The sequence below is a fragment of the Ciconia boyciana genome, chromosome 1 (assembly GCF_034638445.1).
Source record: "Ciconia boyciana chromosome 1, ASM3463844v1, whole genome shotgun sequence".
Lineage (NCBI taxonomy): Eukaryota > Metazoa > Chordata > Aves > Ciconiiformes > Ciconiidae > Ciconia > Ciconia boyciana.
In genome coordinates, this window is record NC_132934.1 from 16,823,094 (window position 1) to 16,843,607 (window position 20,514).

Below are 20,514 nucleotides of genomic sequence, written 5' to 3' on the forward strand. Positions count from 1 at the left end.
GGGGAGGGGGGAATTGATCATGAGCTGATACAAGGAGTAAATTCATGTAATTTATAATAATGCTGTCTTCTAGACAAGTGATGTGCTGTGCTCTTGAGTCATGCAAGATGTGTTGTGGTGGGTGTAGGTGAACAGCGTGATGGGGGAGGCTGTGGAAGTCAGGCTGTGATGGATCCTACCGTACATTGTGGCTACTGTCTTTGTGCTGCCTGTTGCTCTTTCTTACCACCTTCTCTGGTGTGCGTATTGGTGCCTATTGCAGGACAGACCATGAGAAGAGAGTGAAGTGGGTGTATGAATAGAAATTTCCCTACTTCAGGATCTTTTCATTCTTCCCTCTCGACTTTTCTAGCAGATGTTTTGGGGCTCTCGCTGGCAGGGAGGTGAGGAAGAAATGCACGTGTGTCTGTAGCAGAAGAGGGGTTGGGTTAACCAATGTAGCAGACTTTCTTTAAAAAAGTAAACCCGAGCTGCTCTTCACTCCCCTGAAATTTTCATCCTAGAAATAGGTGAGTAGTTTGAAAGAAAACTCAGCTCTTTCCATCTCAAAAGCACCCTGGTGGGGACCTGCACTGTGGGTGCAGCTTTCTCTGTAGCTGCCAGCTCTGCCCTGGATGGCTGTTTGTGTCCGTGGGGTTGTCCACGGTGGGACAGGGAGACGTGCCGGTGGAGTCGGTCCTGCACAGAGCTGGGCAAGGACTCTCCCTCCTCTGCCTTGCCCTGCCCGAGATCCTCTTAAGCTTTTCAGGGACCAATTTGACAAACTGAGCCCTAAGCAGTCGGCATAGTTGCTTAGGAACGGTCAGAGGCAGATATATATTGGTATAAATGCAGCTGTGATTACAAAACCAAGGTCAGGGAGGCAGCTGTTGCCTCATCGTTTTGCTATCCAGTTCTCTGTGAGAAGATCTGGTACTAAGGCTGTCTTGTCTAACTTGCTACTGATGCAGTAAAATTGAAGCAGGAGGGATGTGATCACCTTGGTCATATCTCTGGTGGCGCTGATGATACGAAAACTCCCTCCTCTCTATTTCTTCAGACGTAACCAAGTGCCGCAGCTTTTTTTCTGGCAAGATGGGAAATGTGAACAGCTTGTTTGGGGATACTTGCAAAGATCTCCATCTGTTTTTAAAAGGCAGGGGTGTGGGAGGATACAACTACTATACACATCGCTTACTCGGGTTGGCGCTTAGTTGTGAAGTTAGTTCTCGTAAAGACACTTTTTTCTACCAACACTCAGTTAATGCAAGTCATGTCTAGTATTTGGCCTTGGTGGTGGTCTGTTGTTTAGAGAAGATATCCTTGCCTGCATATGTACTTAACGTATAGTAGTTAATGCTTCAAGAAGCCTTAAGGGACTCTGCCTGCTGCCTTCGGTGCCCTGGCAAAGGTTTGGCGTTGTAGGTCTGTCCACCTTCTGCCCTTGCACACCTTGCCAGAGCCCTGGCACGCATTTCAGCTGCCTTAGTTAAAATTATATGAAATGCTTCATCTTTTCCTTCTGCCATGGCTTGGTGTCCTTTCCAAAGCATTTCTGGTTGCTGCTGGCCCAGGAGCAAGGCAGTGTGGCCTTTTCCTGTCTTCCAGAAGAGTTTTCTGAGAGCTGGTCCACAAATTCATTAAAGTAGAAACCTTTAAAGCTGGGTGGTGCAGTGTGCTTTCTGTGGGGGAGAGCTGACGGCACGCTCTGCGAACGCGAGCCTCTCCCTGGCTTTGACATACCAGAATTCAAGCAAAATCTCACTGTGGCTTGTTTGTTTTCTTTTTTTGTTTTGTGTATCTAAATAGAAATGTTCAGAGTCCCAGGACCAGCAACTTGAGTTGTGAAAAACAGAAAGGCAGACTGGGTTGAGTTCAGGAGGACCCTGGTGTGGTGTGGGGGCAAGAGGTGATTGCAAACAGATGCCGGGCAGGCTCACGGCGAGCAGAGCTCCTCCAGGCTGCCGTGCCTGTGCCGTCGCAGACTGGAGGTGTCGTGGAGTGCTGCTCTGAGCGAGGGCCCTGTACTCCCCTGCCCGCACCAAGCCCAAAAGCCGTTGCCCAGGGAGCCCCGTGGGTGGGCTGGAGCCGTGGGCAGCCTGTGGCTGCAATGCAAGGACCCTCGCTGTGGGCAGAGTGAGCTGGCGGGCGGCTGCGTGTTGCTGGGCTGTGGGAACATGCTGCCCCACGGCACATGGGTCTGCAAGACCTTCTGCTGGAGCTGGGGAGCTCCCAGCTGTTGTCCTGTGACTTCTCCAGGGCAGAGAATGACAGGTCCTTGGGTGAAACCAGGGCACACACATTTCCATCTTTCAGCCGTGATGGGGCAACTGAGTAGCAACAGCAATTTTGTGCTTTGCTTTCTTGATGTCTTGGAGATGCCTGTGTGTAAGAGGATCGGTGCTGGTCAAAGCTGACACGGTCAAAGCCCAAAGGGCTTTTAAACTAAAAAGCAAAGCTTGTCCAGGATAAAGCCTTTGACTGAAGAAAAATGGCTAGGTGAGGTGGAGCAGAACTAAAAATAGTTCCCTGTCTGTGGGCCTCAACTCCAGGCCTGGATTTAGGCAAGCTGGTGGCTTTCTAACCTCCCCTAGGAAGGACTGTCCCTGCTCCTCTCCAGGGCCAAGGCCACCGGCATGGTCTCAGCAGGAGCCTCCCCTCCACCCATCTGCGTGTGCCTCTGCCGCGTGCTCCTGACGGTGCGAGCTGCGGCGTGGCGTGGCGTGGCATGGTGTGCCTCGCCTCGCCTCGCAGAGCCTCCCCGGCTGGGCATCCGCCTGCTGGGGGCTTGCAGGAGCAGGGCTGCGCGGCCCCCTACGTGTCTGGCACCGGGGTTGTTGGAAGTGCGGACGCTGAGTATTCACACCCCACCCCTGCCCCAGCTCCAGCAATGGGGATTTCAGACCCTCCCAGCAGGACTGGTTGCTCTGCACCAGCTATTCCCGAGCCCCTGCAGAGCCCAGGTGTTTGTGTCCTTTCCTGGGTTTAGCTGTAATAGCTGTAAAAACAGGGAATTGAAGGGTTTTGGTGGTTTGTTTTTTTTTTCTTGCAAACTTTCCTGTAATTACAAGGTGGGAATGTGTTTTGCCATGAGATTTTCCAGTTGCAGAATGCTCAGTACATACTATTATTTTTGAGGGAAAAAAAAAAAGGGAGGGGAGGTGAGTTTTGACACATGGATAATATTTGAAATTACTGTTTACCAAAGGTTAATTACCTGGCTGGTAGTTAGTTATTAGAAGTGAGTATGAACACCCGTGGCATTTAAACTGAGCGTGGCTGCCGAGCAGGGCTGGGCAGCCCGGGCCTCCGGAGCTCTGCCCGTTAGGGGCTGCTGTTGCTCTGCTTCAGCCGGGAGCGTGGGCTGTAGTGGGGGCCTTAAAGAAAAATTTAGAAATTCACTTCTCAAATTTTGAACGTTTTTTGAGTAATAGGAAACTCATTAAACCTTTACTTGTGCGCATGTCATTTAACAGCATCCTTTCAGTTTTGCCTAAAGCTGCCAGTGTTAGACTAATGCACAAGGGTTGTCGCTGTAGCAGCCTGTGGAAGCGTGCGGAGCGGGGAAGTACCTTCCTTTAAGTGGCCAGCATCGCTGCAGGGGCAGCGGACGGGCTTTTGGTCCTCTGTCAGCAGCAGTCAGAGAGGCCTGGCCGGGGTGGAGAGGGTGTCAGCCCCGTTGCGTGGATGGTTTCCCCAGAGAGAAGAGGGCTGGGAGGCATGTCTGAGCCCTGGTGGCTTCTCCCAACAGCCGAGGTGGCCTCCTTCAGTCCTGGAAGATGAACCACGGGTGCAAATGGAGTACCTTGGGGTCAGCACCCACTTAGTCGAGCCCCAGGGCATCATCCTGACTCTTCTTGCTTTGCCTACCCGTGGATGTAGCTCAGCGGAGTACTAAGTTTCAGAGCAGTGGGCTTCAAAATGGCAAAAATCACCTGAGTTTTATATGGGCGTTCATCAGGAAATGCTTATGATAATGTAAGAAAATCGCTAGTGCATAAAACTGGCTTCCCCATATGTTTGTGTAAGGTCTCACCCAAACCCAGGGGCGTTCAGTGGCATCTTCCCAGCCGGCGTGCACAGATCTGTTGCTTCCCGGCCACACTGAGAGGCGCAGGGGCAGGCACGGGGCAGCCGTGGGCAGGATGGGCTCATTTCGGAGCATGATGAGCACCCTTGGGAGGAAGGTGCCGGGGGCTCAGATGCTGCCAGAAGCAGCTGGTCTTGGCTGCCCTGTGTCTTGCCAGCCCCCAGAAACACTATGGCACCAAGGTGGGCAGCTGGGCTTGATGTCCCTCAGCCCCGCACGGCCTTTGCTGAGAAACACTGAACGGGTTTTTCCCCTCTTCAGGCTGCTGTGGACTTGGTCAGCAAGCAGCAGCGAGGGAGGGGAGCTGCGCTGGGGGGCCAGGAGGTGCTAGGGACGGCCGCGGGGGAGCTGCCATTGTGTCTGCCGGCAGCTTTGTCACGACAAACCAACTCAGCCTCTGCTTCGGAAGCTGCAAACGTCGCTGCTGCTCTTCCAAGGGCTCACAGCTCTGCAGCTTTTTTTTTTTAATTGTGACCTCTGATGGTAACGGTGCGAAGCCGACATTTCTCAGCCTCAGCCTTAGCTCAGTTGGTTTAAATTCCAAATTGCAGAGCCCAGGAGCCTGGTGGGTGGTGGTGGGGGTGGGTGGTTCTTGCTGCCTTGCAGAGAACAGATGTTTTCAAGGCAACCACCGAGACGTCAAGGCAAGAAAAAGCAGAACTGAGCATGAATGAACTAAAGTTAATGTAATTGCAGTGCACAGAGCTGGGTGCTTCTGTTGCCGTGTATGGTTTTTCTCTCTGCAACATAAAGGCTTGTCGTGCCACACTGTGTCCTCTTGGCCGATGGTCCTGCATGGGCTGGGCTCTGCGGGAGCTGATGAAACTTGGAGCAGGGGAAGAGGTGGCGATGCTGGAGGTGTGTGACCCTGTGAGCTGAGTCACTGCGCTCCTGTCACCGTGTCGGGCTGACCCAGGGTCTGGAGGGGAGCCCAAGGCCTCTCCAAGAGCCTCTAGTTCTAACTAGAGCCCAAGGCCTCTAGTTCTGGGTTGTCCTTCCCTTGAGAAAGGATTTTAAATGGGAGCTTGTCATGAAATATTTTTTTCCTTTTGCAGCCTCATGACTCAACAGGCCTACGCAGAGAAGAGATGGTGCAAAGAGCGAGCCTGGCCTCGGGCTGCTCCTTAGCAGGAGCTGTGGCCTGTTCCCCTCTGCGGAACCTTCCCCCAGACATGGCAGCCCCTGGCGCCCCTTCCCTCCGCCCCACACCAGCACCCCACAGGCGCTGGTCCCTGAGCCCTTCCTCCCTGGGTGGGTGGTTTTACTCTTGAGCGGTTCAATAAACTACCTCCAACCCCACGAAAGCTGACGGGTTTGCTGCTCGGTGGGGAACCCAAGCCTGTGTGGATTCATGCCTTTTTGGGGGGGTGTGAGGGGGGTGACAGGCGCAGGTGCTGTGACTGAGGTGAGGGAGCCCAGCACTGCCCAGGCACTCGCTGCCACCGGGATGTCACCCCGAGCACCAGTGTCCCCGTGGCTCTGGTTAGATGTTGAGTTTTGGGAGGGGCCACGTGGGGCTCTGCTGGGGAAGGGGCAGCCGCTGCCTTTTAGCCGTGTGCTGAGCAGATGAAGGGGGGTGAGGTTTGCTTTTCTCTTCCCATTTCTTTCCTGCTAAGGCTGGGCAGGAGCCAGCCCACACCCAGCCCTCAAGCAGGAGCTCTCGGCCAGGGTGCCCACGGGGCAGGTGGTGATGGTGCAGGAAACACGAGAGCCGCCTCCCCGGGTGCAGCCCCAAAGATCCCGCCATGACGGTGCCACGAGGGCAGGGCAGCGCCCGGGCAAGGGCATTTGCTGGGCAGCCCTGTGCTGCCACCAGCCTGCTCGCCTCCTCTCCTTGGCGTCTTCCAGAAGGAAGGAAGAGCCGTGGGTCCGTCCAGGCGCTGCACGGTCACGTTTCCTGCCCTGCCCTGCCCTCCCTGCCGGGGACAACCCTGCAGGGTGCGATTCCTGGGGCCTCGATGGCAGCACCGAAGCGGGGTACCTGGCCCCCAGGCAGTGGGAAGGATGCTGGGCTGGGCTGGCAGCGGACTGTCACACTGTCAGCTTTTCTTTCTTTTTTTTTCCCCTTTTTTTTTTTTTCCTTTTCTTCTGACTGCAAAATGGTTTCTGTGCTTCTCGGCTGGACGGGCGCAGGGTCAAAGCCCACCACAGCCAACAGCCCTGCCCCTCTGCCCGGCACGGCTGCGCGTCAGGAGGCGGCACGGGGAAAGCACGGCAAAAGGCAGGGAGAGAAATGGTGCAGAAAAGGAAAAACACTGCAATTGCCACAGAAGATTATTTTAATTTCTTTCCCCTTTTCCATCCGCTTTAACTTTTCAGGTCACTGGCGCTAATGAGCTGTGGTGGAAGTGAAGTAAATAATTACATACGCCAGAGACATGACATTGATTCTTAAGTCTCTTCTTGCTAATTAGTGACAGCCTTTGTAGGGACTGACGGCAGGGCTTAACAACCCTGACAGTATTCGCCTGCCGCCTTCTCAGGCTGCAAGAAAATCAAAGCAACACAAAAGAAAAGAAAAAAAAGAAACAGCCTTAACTTGCTTTTACTTTAATTTTGGTTTTAGCAGAATCAAATTAGGCTAGTTTTAAAAATTACTGTTTGGTTTTTTTGTTGACCTATGGGTATATCGTAATTTTAAATAACTTTTTAAAAATAATTCCAGTTTACTGCTCAGTCCAAATAAACCATGTAAATGGTACCTGTCAGCAGAAGGTCACTGCAGGGGAAAAAAGTTGTTTCACAATTTGATCATTCTTGTAATTTTGTTAATTGAACAGGACCTAGTGTAAGTATTGAGGAGATTTCCTGAGGTGTCTACAGACAGAGGCACTGCTGTCTTCATGCAGTACCTGCACAGCTCACAAATACAGCAAAGAACATTCTTGAAGGTGAACGCTGGAAATTTTACTTGCATTGGCTTCTAAATTTTTGCTAAACTAGGTTTCCCGGTGCTAATACAATTTTTTTCCCTCTTAAAATCATGTATTTTAAAATACAGATATGCAATAAGTATGATTCTCAGCTCTCATGTGATTATGTCACTCGGTATTTATAAACCAATAAAATGGTTCTAAAGATACATGCCTACCTAACAACAACAACAAAACCCCACCAAAGCTTTGGAAAAGTTAACAAAATGGCCAGCCAATAAATGTAATTTTTATTTGTACTTGTTCAAAGGCCTTGAAGAAGGTTTTCTATAAGAGCCTGTGCAGGTCAGTACAGCCCTGGGATGAGTTCATAATACAGATGAAGAACTAATTCAGACAGAAAAAACAGAACAACTGCTAGTTCTGATCAGAAAATTTGGTTCTCTTAAGACAGTTAATGGGAGCTGTTTTCAGATTCCTTAATGAATGGCTTAAAGGCCAGAAAATAAGTGTGAAGAGGAATTGTTCACATGCTTTTTTCTACTTGAGCCAGTGATAGAACAGTATGAATGTCACTGTCTTCCTCAGTCACTGAGCCTCATTCTTTTCCCTTACTACTTTCTCATGTCTCTGGTATCTGAAGAGTTCATCATAAAGCAGATTATTTGTCTTGCTCACTCTAGGTCGATGGGTATGGTTATTAAGTGGCAGGAATGACAAATGCCCGTGTTTGGGGATCAACTCACACCCAGAAGGCCTCGTTCTCTCTCCTCCATTACACGTCCCAGTTTTGCCCCAAAGTGGTACATAAAGAAGTAATGGGATAATAATAAGGGCCACAAGAGGAAGTATGAGATTTCAGAGTAAGAGGAATGCCAGTATTAATACAGAAAGTACATGAAATCAGGCTGTGTAACTTGTTTACAGTGGTATCAACCAGGAACTGCTTGTAAAAGAAATAAGGTTAAAATCAGTGTACAGATGAACCAGCTCTACGTCAGAGCAAGCAACCAATAAAAAGAATGCCCTTAATGAAAGTCAATAGCACAGGAGGGGAAAGATACTTAAAAAAATAAAAGCAGTCTCTAGTCAAGCATTCAGCTTACTCTGTACAGCTCGTCTCTTTGTCTTTAGGTCTAAACCCCAGTATCCTTTAGCTGCACAGTTCTGAGGAACATGGGGTGAATTACACGTTCCGGCTCAGGTGTGAAATCACAGCCAAACCATACTGCTTGTTTCCCATGAGCAAACAGGCTCTTTTTTGAAGTAAGGGTTATCCGTCTGTTTTCAGGTGCTGGATGTTATCTTAAGTATCCAGGAAGCATGACATCTGGTAGAGCTTATACTCCTACATGATCACATCCTTCTAGTTTCCAGACAACTCCACTAAAACCAGGGGGAACACAAAGTCATGGATCTTTTTTTTTTCCTCTTTCCTTACAGTTTGTCAGTAGAGATGTTTCTGGGAAAAGGTTTCCTTACAGCGCAGGTTTAAATGTTTGTCGCACAGAAGTGCTGTTCTTCCCCTTGGTGGCATGTCCCAGCTGGGAAAGGGATGCCAGTCCCTGAGCGCTTCTAAATTGGGCCTGCCCACTTACTGCCTGCCAGCTTCTGGCCAAACAATTCTGCAGCCACCTCCTTCCCCAGCTTTCCCACACTCAGGAAAGAGCCGGATGCTGAGGGCTGCCCACTTTATTTGACAGGATATGCCCTGCCACTATTCTCTCCAAGAAATGCCACGCTCGGGAGACAGGCAGCTGCACAGCAGGAGCTGACAGGGCTCAAGATGGCCAGAGATGCACCTCTAGACTGTATCAAATGGCAAAGAATAACAAGAAGCACCAACGTGGGATCTTCTCCAGATCTTTTCTTACAGTACTAAAAAGTATTTGGGGAGGATGCAGCTGGATCACTGTGCTCCATATGCATGAGTGCTGTATTGCTGAATAGTCACAGTGGGTTACCACTGTTGCAGAATTTTACACCCTCACCACTGATATTCAACGGTGGCCAATCTAGTCAGGTTTGTAACGACCTCCTGTCTTTCGCTGGCTGCTATTGTCTCTTGTGTTCTTTGCTATCCCTGTCATACCTACCACATAGGCCCGATTCAGTCTATGGATCATTCCTTTCCAGAGAATCTTGGAAGAGGAGACTAACGACTGCAAGGACAGTACTGCTTACAGGTCACCTCCCGTCTCTGGGGAAGGCTGCAAGGAACACTAAGTAGAAGGCACACTGGGGTATGGAAGAGGGCTTAAGACATGCACTATGAGACAGAGAACACGCGGGAATAATGCAGCTGTGTCAACACAACCCACTGAACTGGGATCTTGCATCATCCTGATGTAAGGGATTAAGCTCCACAAAAGCTGCACACAAAAGCTCCTCCTTGGAAATTCAGTGATCAGAAAGTAGACTATGTTGTTAACAAAGCACTGTTTTAATAAAAAGGTTTAAGGCTTACATCTCAAAATGACTTATAAATAAACACAATCACAATACATATATTCTATTTTTTTAAAAAAGTATTCATTATAAGATAATACATATTTTCAGAGTTATAAAATCCCATATAAATAGCAAATTATTCTCAGTATGCAGATTACAAGAATACATAAAAACTGGGGTGCATATCTGAAAGGAATCCTGAGTACTCACTCAACAAATGGCAGAAAATAGACAATGATACAGTTGGACACAATAAAAGCTGTTGTCCTAGTATGTAATTTCTCCAAAACTGTAAAAGGGGAACTGAGAACTTTTTGGTTGCTCAACTTCATTCAGCTCCATAGACCCAGGAATGGCTCTGGATACTCCACTCCCTGAGATTTCAGGAGCACCCTATAGATCCATTTGGTATCAAAAAAAGAAAATGACATCTGACTTTGGGTGGACAGAAATAAGGCACTTACTTACAGCAGGTCAGTGCAGGCTGTCAGAAGCAGCTTGGACTTATAGCCAGAGCGCAGCAAAAGGCATTTCTTGAATGAAGATCTGTGGCAACAAATTCTGGTAGTTATATGCAACAGGTAGCCAATTCTTACACTCCTCGAGGTTCCCCTGCTTACCGCCAAAATAACAATAGAAATTAAAACAAGAATAAGTGGAAACTTTGCACACTGGAAATATCAAAGTGAAAGTTCCCTTTTTTTTTTTAGATTGAGATAAGAAAACCAGCAAGTCGGACTAAGAACTAGCAGTCTGGCTACAGCAGCATGCTTCTTTCTTTGTGGTACAAGTTGTAGCAGCATTTAGATCAGAGCTGACCCTCTGTGTTTTCTCTTGGCTTTTCAAAGTGAGCTGTACAACAGATGTATGTGAATGGTAATGTTCATAACGATGTGACTACATCTCCTAGAACAGGGCAGACTGCAGTACTGCAAGAGGACAGCAAATTGCAGAAGCCTGTCGGTGTATTTAAATTATGAATTCTGAGCTATTTTATTAATGTAGCACAACTTTTTTTCTGATCATAATGAAAAAATGTCAATTATTAATGGAAGAAATAAAGACTATTCTGCCTGTTGTTTTCAAGGAGTAACATAGTCATTATATGTTCCTTTAAATACTGCTATTACATAAAATACAATGTTTTCTTTCATATACTCAAGGTCATGAGCTCTGATATTACTAAAACATGAATCATCAGAGCAAACTCATACATGCAAACTGCAATAAACACATAGAGGCTTAAATTTTGCTTCTTATTACAGCGTCAACTCAGTAGAGATAATGAAGTACATAAGAGCCATTTATAGTCTCCTGGCTTATTCCCAATTTAACTGGAATAAAAAACCGGATGAACAATGTTATACTGAAGTTGAGCCATAGTTGCTGAGAGCAGAACTTCACAAGTAAACAACAGATGCATGATAACACTTCAGATTCAGAAATTCTCAATAGTCTTCTGTCCTTTCAAACACTACAAATAACTTATCCTTCTTTTTTTCTTGGTATCCTATGAATACCAACTGCCTCTCTCATGGAAATTTTCTTTCTGGTTTTCAGTTAAAAACCCCAGCAACAAGAAGGTGTAAATATTGCATGGTAAGTCAGGATGGAAGACTAGAGAAGAGAATGGCACTTGCAGGGTGACTTTTCAGTCCAAAGAAAAGCTCTTCATTTTTTCTGCTAATTCCTGTCTCATTTCTATATGTTTTTTCAGGTTTTGCACTTCATGGGGCAGGTTAATGTCCCAAACTGACACGCAGGATTGTAATTCTGGAAAAAAAAATTAAAAAAAATTGAAAACTGCAACAGAGAAGAGTTATTGCATAATTAGAAGTGGGTTTGCTTATCTGCTTCTTTTTTAATTACTTGTAAAGTGCCTTAATGAAGCATGATGCTTAGGACCTGGAAGACAAGTTATATGACACTTTATGTGTGAGGTAATGCAGTTATGGGTTACAAGCTGTTTGTACTTGCACAGTGATTTGGATTCCAGTTCCTAAACTTAGAGTATACCATTTAAAAGCACTTGAAAACCATTTCTGGTGCTTGTGGGCCATAAGGTACTGACCTGAGCTACAGCTAATGTTAGTACTGAGATGCCTGCATAAAATTTCATCTCTATTTTCCCAAGCAGATATACCCTAAATTCTTACAAGACTCAAAACCCATTCACTGTAAACTAAAAATTAAAACTGATTTCAGAAGGTAGTGAGTATACTGGGAAAAGGTCACTTCTTCAGTCTCCCTTCATGCAAACAACTCTTTATTCAAGGAGAATTCACATTGCTTTTAGTGGAACAAGGATAATTGAGAACACTTGCATGAGTAGGGGTTCACAAACTAAGGCCCTCTGGGAGTCTCTGATTCCTCTCTGGATAATTAATGGCACTCTTAAATACAATAAAAAGGCTAAAAAGGCAACAGGTGTTCTTATGGTAATAATCAGGGAATATCAGAATGTAAAAACCACTGCTGTAAGTTTGATTCTTATTTTACTCCAAACAGTCAGCTCATCTACACTTGCCACCCTTAACTTTATACTGTCATTGCCACATTGTTAGGAGCCACTGAAACTGGGATGAGATAAAGGTGAAGAAGGGCATCGATCAGAGCATCAACTGTAACTGTTCTTAGAAAAACCCAAAGATGGAGTTTTTCTATCTTCCTATTCCAGCACATCACTATCCTAATTGTGAGGAAGCTTTTCCTGATGTCTGACCTAAATGTCCCTTGCTGTAATAGAAACTGGTTAGTCCTCATCCTACCCACAGGGATGGGGTAGAATAAAGACACAAGTGTTTATTCCCTTTCTCTTTATTTACATATTTGAAGCCTATTATCATGTCCTCTCTAAGCTTTACTTATATTAACCAACTTAACTTCCTGCAACATTTCCTCACAGGTTGCATTTCTCTCCTCTGGACCATTCCTAATAGTCCAGATCATTCAGCAATGTCCCAAATGGATACGCTCCTCCAGCAGAGGCCATATCAGCACTCAGCAGAGTGTAAGAATTAGCTCATATCTTACAGACATCACTTTTCGATTGGTGTGAGAATGGTGTTTGCCTCTTCTGCAGCAATGCGACACGGTTGACTTGTGTTCAGCCTGCGATCAGTTATAACCCTTTTTCTGCAGCACTGCTGTTTAGCTGATCATTTCCTCATGTTGGTACAACGGATCATTCCTAATTAAGTAAAAGGTCTTGCATTTGTCCTTACTGAATTGTATCCTACTTCCTTCCAGACCATTGGTTCTATTTGTCAAGGTCATTTGGAATTCTAATCCTGCCCTCCAGTGTGCTTGTGGCTTTGTCTTAGCTGAGAATTGTCTGCAAATCTGAAAAGCACATTCACTTCCTCCACATAATTAATGAAAACATTGAGGATTCCTGGCCTAGCACAGACCCCCTGGAAATCCATTTGATACATTCTCCAATTAGACAATGACATTTACTCTCCAAATACAGTTTTCTACCAAGTTATATTATATACTTCAAATAGTGGCTTCCTCTGATCCATTTTTGGAAGTTACTGTTAGTTTGTATGGAGCCCAGAAATGCAAAAGGCAACAAAAACTAATAATGATATTTAAATAAAATTATATCAAATGGTGATCATCAACTCTCCACTCTCAGTGGGTAGTCAAGCATAATAGTGTCTACTCCACTAACAATACAAATTAATAAAACACAGTTCAGGTACCTTTGTGATATTTGTTGTCTTCGGTGTCACTTTTATAGCAATATCCCAAAACCAGGACCGCATTCTTGAGACTCCCTTTTTCGAAGAAATAAAATGTCAAATTTTAATTTTAATGGGCACTTTGTAATTTAAGGACAGAAAGAGTAGATGACATCATGCCACTAAGAAGACAGAAAGCAGAGTTCAGTCAACCAGACCCTTTATTCAAAATCATTAACCATGAAAAACCCAGACATGAAAACAATATAGTTCACATCTCCATTTAATGTAGGGGTTTATCAGGGTTCAAAGGCATAAGCCCTGGATCAGCTGGCCAGCCTGTTGAACAAGCCCAAGAACAAAGCACCCTATTATATGCCACAAGCAGAGGTAGTAGAGTCACAGGAAACAGATGTCACCGCGAAGGGACAGACTGCAAATGAAGTCCCAGTGCACAGCAGAAACAGAAAGTGCCAGTAATCAGTTTGGTTATGAAAAAAACAAACCAACCAAATATGATACAAACTAATTAAAAGTGTTCTGAACTAACGATGGCACGTAGGTAGGAAAGGAGAGTTAGCAGGGAAGTAGAAATAGGGGATGAATCATAGGAAGATGCCTACTGAATAATGCAAAAAAAAGGCTAGGAAGACAGGAGTGGTTGGATCACAGAGGGACGAGTTGAATGTGCCAGTGTTTCAATATCAACTTCCCGCTTACTCCCAACAAGACATGTTTATAGATGTCTTGCAAGATAGATGGAAGCTGTAACGTGTTCTCCTGCCACAGCAGCTTCCTGTCCTACTGGCAGCACAAGGGCAGTGAGCCCTTGGCTGTATGCTAGTAGAGGAATACAGGACCCAGCCTACATACCTGGGTGACGGATCAGGCCAGGGAAGGAACAGCCCGCTATGTGCAGACACCCCAGCTGCAGCTCTGCGCCCCACACCTCCCCACACCTCTTCATACATGAAGTCCCCCAGAGAAAAGATGAGGAGGGGGTCAGTTTCTGGGGTATAAACAGACTGGAGTACGGCTTACTCTGAAAGTCACAGTCTTGGAAGTTTTGTGTGACCACGCTGCAGTGTCCCCCCCATGATATGTTCCTTCTGAATCAGCAAATGTTTCTAGTGGGTCCCCCAGCATGTCTACAAGGTAGGGAGAGATGTTTCCTGCCCTGTGGAGATCTACAGTATCTTCTCCTTTGACACTGATGTAAATCTGCTTATGGTAGATGAGAGCTGGTGGGAACGATACACCTCTTCCATGCTCAGATTTTTCATCACTTTAATTTTTTCTGCAACCAGTCCTATCCATACTTCGTGAAAAAGTGATTGGAACTTAAGTGTAATGTTTCTTATTCAGACTAGGGTCCTTTCTTACTACATAGAAGTCTGACTTTTCACTTGCAAAATGAACTACAGATTTACATACAAATCATGCCCTGTGATAAGTCTCATGTCTATTACACGTCAATGTGTTAGGTGAGAGAATTAGAAAAAGACATTATATTTCCATATTCATAGATGAACTACAGATAAAATTGATGTCTCAAAGTCTGGCAATCTCTTTTCCCTGAAATATTTATATCTGATTGACATTCTATATTTTAATATTAAATGAAACTATGTAATACAAAAATATTTCCCTCTGTCTTCTCTCATTTCACACAAGCAATGCATTACTATTGAAGAATTGTTCAGCAGCCTCAGTGCCGTTTTCACTGATTCTGTGAAAATCCCAGTAAAAACAGTGTCTTTGAATTTAGGAAAAAAACCAACCCTTATAAATAATTGCTGGGAAAAAATGATCAAAAGAAAAAAGTACACATCAAACTGCATGTATCAATCTTACTTGCCATTCTTGAGATTTTTGCAAACGCAGCTAAACTCTTTCTCCTGAAGTATTCACTCTTCTATACATAAAATTTTGATTAAAAATGTTGAGGTGGCTAGAAACAAATAATATGAGACTCAAGGCTTTTTAAATCACACTGTACTATTCCTTACAATGTCCTTTCCCTATCAATGACAGTAATAAGTGAGGAAGAAATTTTATTTTCATAGTAAGTATTATTTACAAAATACTAAAAATAAAATGTCCCTTTATAGTACTAATATTGTAGCTATCAGGACTAGAAGGACTGAAAACGCTGTGATAGTGAAACTGGACTCTATAGCTGGCACTCTTAACAGCTGAGCACTGAACAGACTCTACAGACTTGCTGTCTCAGGCAAAGGCAAGTCAGAGGAAGATGTTTTTTTGACTCATACAACACTGTCAGCACTATGAGCTAACTGTAGTCTGTGGATACTTCTGGTGCCAGAGAGGAAAAAACAGCCCCCAAATTAAGTTCATGATGGTAATGAGAAAACATCCACAGCCTGCAACTATGAAGTTTGCTAGCAGGATTACAGTGTGTTTCTGAGTCCACAACAACAGCTTCAGAGTCTTTTTTTGACAGCAAACACACTTTAAATCACACTGACAAGGGATCTCCAGAGTTCTTTTCAAAACACAGTGGAAGGCGATGGAAATCCACATGTTGTGCCACAGAGTACTTTTTGAAGTAATGTGTATTTTAAGTGTACCCACCACTGCAGTACAATGAACTCTTGAGTTGGTATGGCCTTTATTACTTTTGGGAGAGATGCAGGAAATTGTACAGGTGAAGAAAGTTACAACAGCCAAGAACTGCCCCATGCTCACCTACACTCCTCTGGCTGTTTGTAATTACCACTGAAAACCCACAACTACTGTAGCACTTTCCCAGCTTTGCTATGATCTGCCTGTGACCCAAAGCTAAAAGAACCATTCCTGAATAAGGATGGGAGAAGAAAACTGGGCAATGAGCAATTATGGAAAAATTATTAAAAACCTAACAAGCTCCACAGAGAGAGAAGCCAGAAGCATAAAACTTAAGATGGAGAAAGAACACAGGCAGACACAGATCAAGATGAAGACTATTGGGCAGAAGACAGTGAGAGCTGTGCTGAAGCATGGCACAAGGACGCAGTGAAGGTGGGGTGTGCTCACGTGCTGATCAGTGACAAGCTAGGGAAGAGCTGTTGTTTTATGTGGGCACAGGTATGACAGCCTGCTGGTATTCAGCTAACACCGGAGTGTCTGACGCTGACTGAAGACGACAGCAGCAGAATAGAATGAACGAACAAACCACAGAAAATGCTAATCTGTTCCTGGAACACCATGCCAAACAGGAGCCAGCAATCCTAAACTTGGCACTGATTTCAAAGTACTTATCATTTGATGGTTTTACTTACCTAGCTGAGCTGTTATCATGACTCTAACAGAATCACAAAAGTTGTCTATAACTCGTACAGGACGACGTGTTGATAAATCAAGCAGCAAGATATGTCCTCCTCCTGTCCCTATCCACAGTGCAGTATTTTTCTGCAGGCAAATTGTCTTCACTCTTCCAGAATAAGCCAGTTTATGTTTTGATTCCTTATCTAGTTTTTCCACTTTGTCCCTATGTGTACAGAGAGAATTTGTATTAAAATCTTGTGGCAGACTATTCCACAACTGCTAAAATGACTCTCTCAATACCAGCCTTTTAAACAATCATTCATCAACACAAGCTGCAAAAATCTCATGCTAATCAGTTGATTTGACTTGAAACAAACTGGGATGAAAACTACTGGACCTTCTGAGACCCAGCTGGTCTGCTTCAAAAGATCTTTAAATAGGAGGCAGGTACACCCCTCTGTTCTCTCCCAGACTGTAGGAGAATAATGTCACTGCAAAGTGGGAGGAGCACACCTAACCTTAGGAGCTGCTCCTAACCTCACCATGAAAGTGAAACAGATGTGGCACAGTAAGGGAGAGGAACAATTTAAATACAAATGAAAATCAGTGCCACTGTTAATAAAACTCTGATCTCCTACTGAATCTGTGCACTGGAGAGAAAAGACATTCTTATTCAGGGGATGCAGGAAGGAACTGGATGTAAAAGCATTAGTACCTGAAGGACAGCAAAAGACTTTCTTCTTTCTTGAGCAGAGTTAAATGAATCTTCTTGAAATCATAGACAAATTGTGAAATTATAATAAGGGTCTTAAAAAACTGAGATTATGTATGGGATATTCTGAAGTTCTGGGCCAAAAGAGAGGAAGGGAATTCCACACTTGCCCAAAGAACTGGGCAAATCCCTGACCTCCAGCAGGTTAAGGTACTATGCTAGAGAAGGCAAACTGATATTCAGCTTTCTATGCATCAGGCCATCAATCTGAAATAAGACACTTACTTAAGAAAATGTGCACAGTCAATTAGTTCAGAAAGTTTTTCTGTCTTCTTGTCCCAGATTTCCACAAAATGGCTGTTTTTCTTTGCCAAGTAGATGGATTTTTCTATTGCTATTGAAATAATGTTTGCATCACTGTAAGCGTTATGACAGAACCTAGAAGAGAGAAGAAATCCAGTTAGATACACAGAAAATATCTAGTAGAAAAACTTGACTATTATGAGTGGGGTTAGCTTCCCTCTAGCTCTTACAGAATCATTCAGCCTTAAAACCAAACTGGGCTAGGATACAACTGAAAGAGTTTGCTATAAACTTCCTACAGCTTGAAATAAACTCTCACAGTAATGGAGTTATGCTGATGATATCCCTGGAGGCGCATTAATGCCCAAAGCCTATTAATAAATCTTTCCCATCTATCTGCTCAAATCACATATGCTCACATCACAGCAGGACAAACTCCAGCTTTCTCGTGCCACTCTTTCAATGTTTGGAGACACTCGATAGTTCTCACAGGGCCCACAAGACCATGAAGTGTCACTCAATACAAAGATGAGTAAGCCTAAAAAGCAGCAGTGAGATTTAGTTCACCTTGCTCTGCTCTTGTTTCACTTCAGCTGACAGCCTTTTTGACTATTTTCCTCTACATACGAATTTGTCTCTCATGCCAGATCTGTGCCTGCACGTATCAAAATATTATTGGCCCTGCAATTTAACAGCATTAGCTTATTTCACTGACTCTTCAATTCACCTTAAAGAACAGCTCAAAATCACAGGTCCCTGACAGCAGACACTCAGTAACACTGCTACTTTCCCTAATGTTACTTGTTTTTGACAACTTTATTTTCAAAACCATATACAGTTTTGCTTCCACAAAGCTCAGATTATTCCTGTGACATATTTTGCATCTTTTCATTGAACTGCATTTTACTGAAGTTTTAGTTTCTTGCTTTATTTTAACATATTATTTTCCAGAGCAAATCAATTTCCCAGAATAATGGTATCTGCTACCGTAAAATCAAACACTGTTCTCCCTGCTCAGGAAAAATTCCCCTTAACTTCAGAGCAGGATTTGCCCATGTGAGAATTACATCAAACACTCCAAAAACTTCAGTCTCTAATTTCTAAATAATGAGAAGTCAGCAATCATACATGATTTAACTACATAGGGCAAAGATATGCACACATATCATACTGACAAACATCTAAGGACAAATACTATGCTAAGTATGTGTGTATAATTCTAAATAAAGTAAACAGGACCTGGGGGATGCAATTGGGGGAGAAAAACTGTTCAGTTGCATTTACACATTTGCTGAATGGATATTGACTTCATAAATCCTTTATATAGTAAAAATGCCTATCCCTTGTTTAAAAACAGCAACGAATACTTTAAACACTACTCACTGATCTTATTTTAATGCACATTGTATTCCATCTGTATTACGGAAGGAAAAGAACGGAAACAAGAGAAGTCAAAGAATGAGCTCTAGAACAAGACATTACATAAAAGTACTGCCAGAAATCTTCAATGAAAACAACAAAAGAAGCCAAGTAACGTAATTTATAAGAAAAACTTACAGTTGACTTGTCTTTGTTTCAATGAGCTTTTGAACAGAGAAATCACTAGTTAAGGCAATGATCTTTGTTCCACAGCCTCCCCAGATTATATTTTTTTCAGATAAGTATGAGGATTCGTTTAAGCACATCAGTGGTGTGCTAACATTTCCTATAGTTAGTATCTTCAAAGGTGTAGCACCCTTACACTGCAAGAAAAAATATACTTTCGATTAGAAACAAGGAGTATACAGACACTCAGAAACTGTTAAAACAAGGCCACACAGTCTGCTGAATTAAATTTACACAGCCAGATTTTCTGAACCATTATGGTGTCTTACCGGAATGTCAGAGACCGAAAAGCACTATAGTCTCATTATAGATGTCCCATAGAAAACAGCCTGCATGAGCAGAAACGGGACAGGGCTGGGACTGACACTTTCTGCAACCCCTGGCGCAGTTCAAGAACTGGATGGAAAGTTACATCCATATCTTGGAGACATCCCACACTGGACTATATTCTAGTTCTGCAATGCCTCGCAAATCCCTAACTGCTCTAAATTGCACGTGGTCAGGAGCTAACCTTCAGGAACCAGCTGATATAAACAGCTCCCAGCATTTCTTTATCTGTTCTGTGAGCAGAACTCTGACCTATAGAAAATCTAAACAATATTGTCTTTTTGAAGATATCTATTCTACGAAAATTTAGTGTGAACGAAAAGAAAAAGGAGCTATAACAGCAGTAAATAAAGGAGGTTAAAACTGTTAGAATATTCTTAATAACAACCATTAATGTCACTCTCTAGTCAGTTGGCCAGGCCTTTCAAAGCCCTACAATGAGAAATAATTTCCCCCTCTTAACTCTGTTGGTTAAAACAGATGTTGTAAAACACGTGCAGTTCCTCTAAGACTGCAGTAGAAAATTATTTTGAGTTTTAGAGAAGCAATGAAAAAATAAGCTGCATGAAATAAAGCTACTATTGGTAGTTGCTTTACATATTACTGATAGTATTTTGTAGAACACACAGCAAAGAACAAGTCTACCTTTACTGCTCTGTCTTCAAAAACTGCCAGTCTGCCATCAGCTGTGCCTACCAAGAAGAAATTCTTCTGTTTGCTGAAATAAAATAAAATAATGAATTCTAGAAATGCCTTAACCAGGTAAGAAAAATTTAAATGAGTAGCCTCTGGTATTTCAAGAGTTCCATTGAACACTAAAAGCAAATACAACCACCTGTGGTCAGGAATGTAGTCTCCAGTTACACTGGGTGCAAAATTAAGTGAAAGTACAGGCAAAATAAGCAGTTGTCTGAACAAAACTGCATGCGTGTACAGATGTCATTTTCTGAACATCTCTATTTAGTCATATTTTCAAAGTGTAACCCAAAATATTTAAAATTCATTTATACCTTTGCTTTGAAAGAGAATTACAGTATAAACAAGTGATGGAATCTGACATTTTCTGCAGACGATGCCTTCTTGTTTCATCTTCTGTGTTAAGTGCCCACAGAGAACCAGACTGGGTTCCTGCTACAATCCAGTTTTCTTTCTCAGTAGGAAGGGTCACTAAAGCCAAACTTAAAATTTTACTATCTGTGATATCCTGAGTCAGAAAAAAAA

General features: G+C 43.9%; 2 protein-coding genes across 4 annotated transcripts in view; one reads left to right on the forward strand and one right to left on the reverse strand.

Moving 5' to 3' along the window:
* The window catches only part of ERGIC2 (ERGIC and golgi 2), a 36,131-nt gene extending 26,728 nt beyond the window's left edge, over window positions 1-9,403 (forward strand). The window contains exon 12 of one of the 2 annotated variants that reach the window (XM_072859877.1): window positions 9,079-9,403. In XM_072859877.1, the coding sequence (XP_072715978.1) occupies window positions 9,079-9,168 (90 nt within the window). In that variant the 3' untranslated portion in view covers window positions 9,169-9,403. Of the gene's footprint in view, window positions 1-5,124; window positions 5,367-9,078 lie in introns of those variants that run through there. The other variant, XM_072859868.1, reaches the window with a different exon arrangement.
* Window positions 9,404-9,422: 19 nt separating this feature from the next.
* The window catches only part of LRRK2 (leucine rich repeat kinase 2), a 74,051-nt gene continuing 62,959 nt past the window's right edge, over window positions 9,423-20,514 (reverse strand). For both annotated transcript variants that reach the window (XM_072859849.1, XM_072859839.1), the window contains 7 exons: window positions 20,304-20,497; window positions 19,939-20,011; window positions 18,919-19,103; window positions 17,344-17,496; window positions 16,361-16,569; window positions 13,101-13,175; window positions 9,423-11,166 (listed from right to left, as the gene is read on the reverse strand). In XM_072859849.1, coding sequence (XP_072715950.1) covers window positions 11,045-11,166; window positions 13,101-13,175; window positions 16,361-16,569; window positions 17,344-17,496; window positions 18,919-19,103; window positions 19,939-20,011; window positions 20,304-20,497 — 1,011 coding nt within the window. In that variant the 3' untranslated portion in view covers window positions 9,423-11,044. The remainder of the gene's footprint in view (window positions 11,167-13,100; window positions 13,176-16,360; window positions 16,570-17,343; window positions 17,497-18,918; window positions 19,104-19,938; window positions 20,012-20,303; window positions 20,498-20,514) is intronic.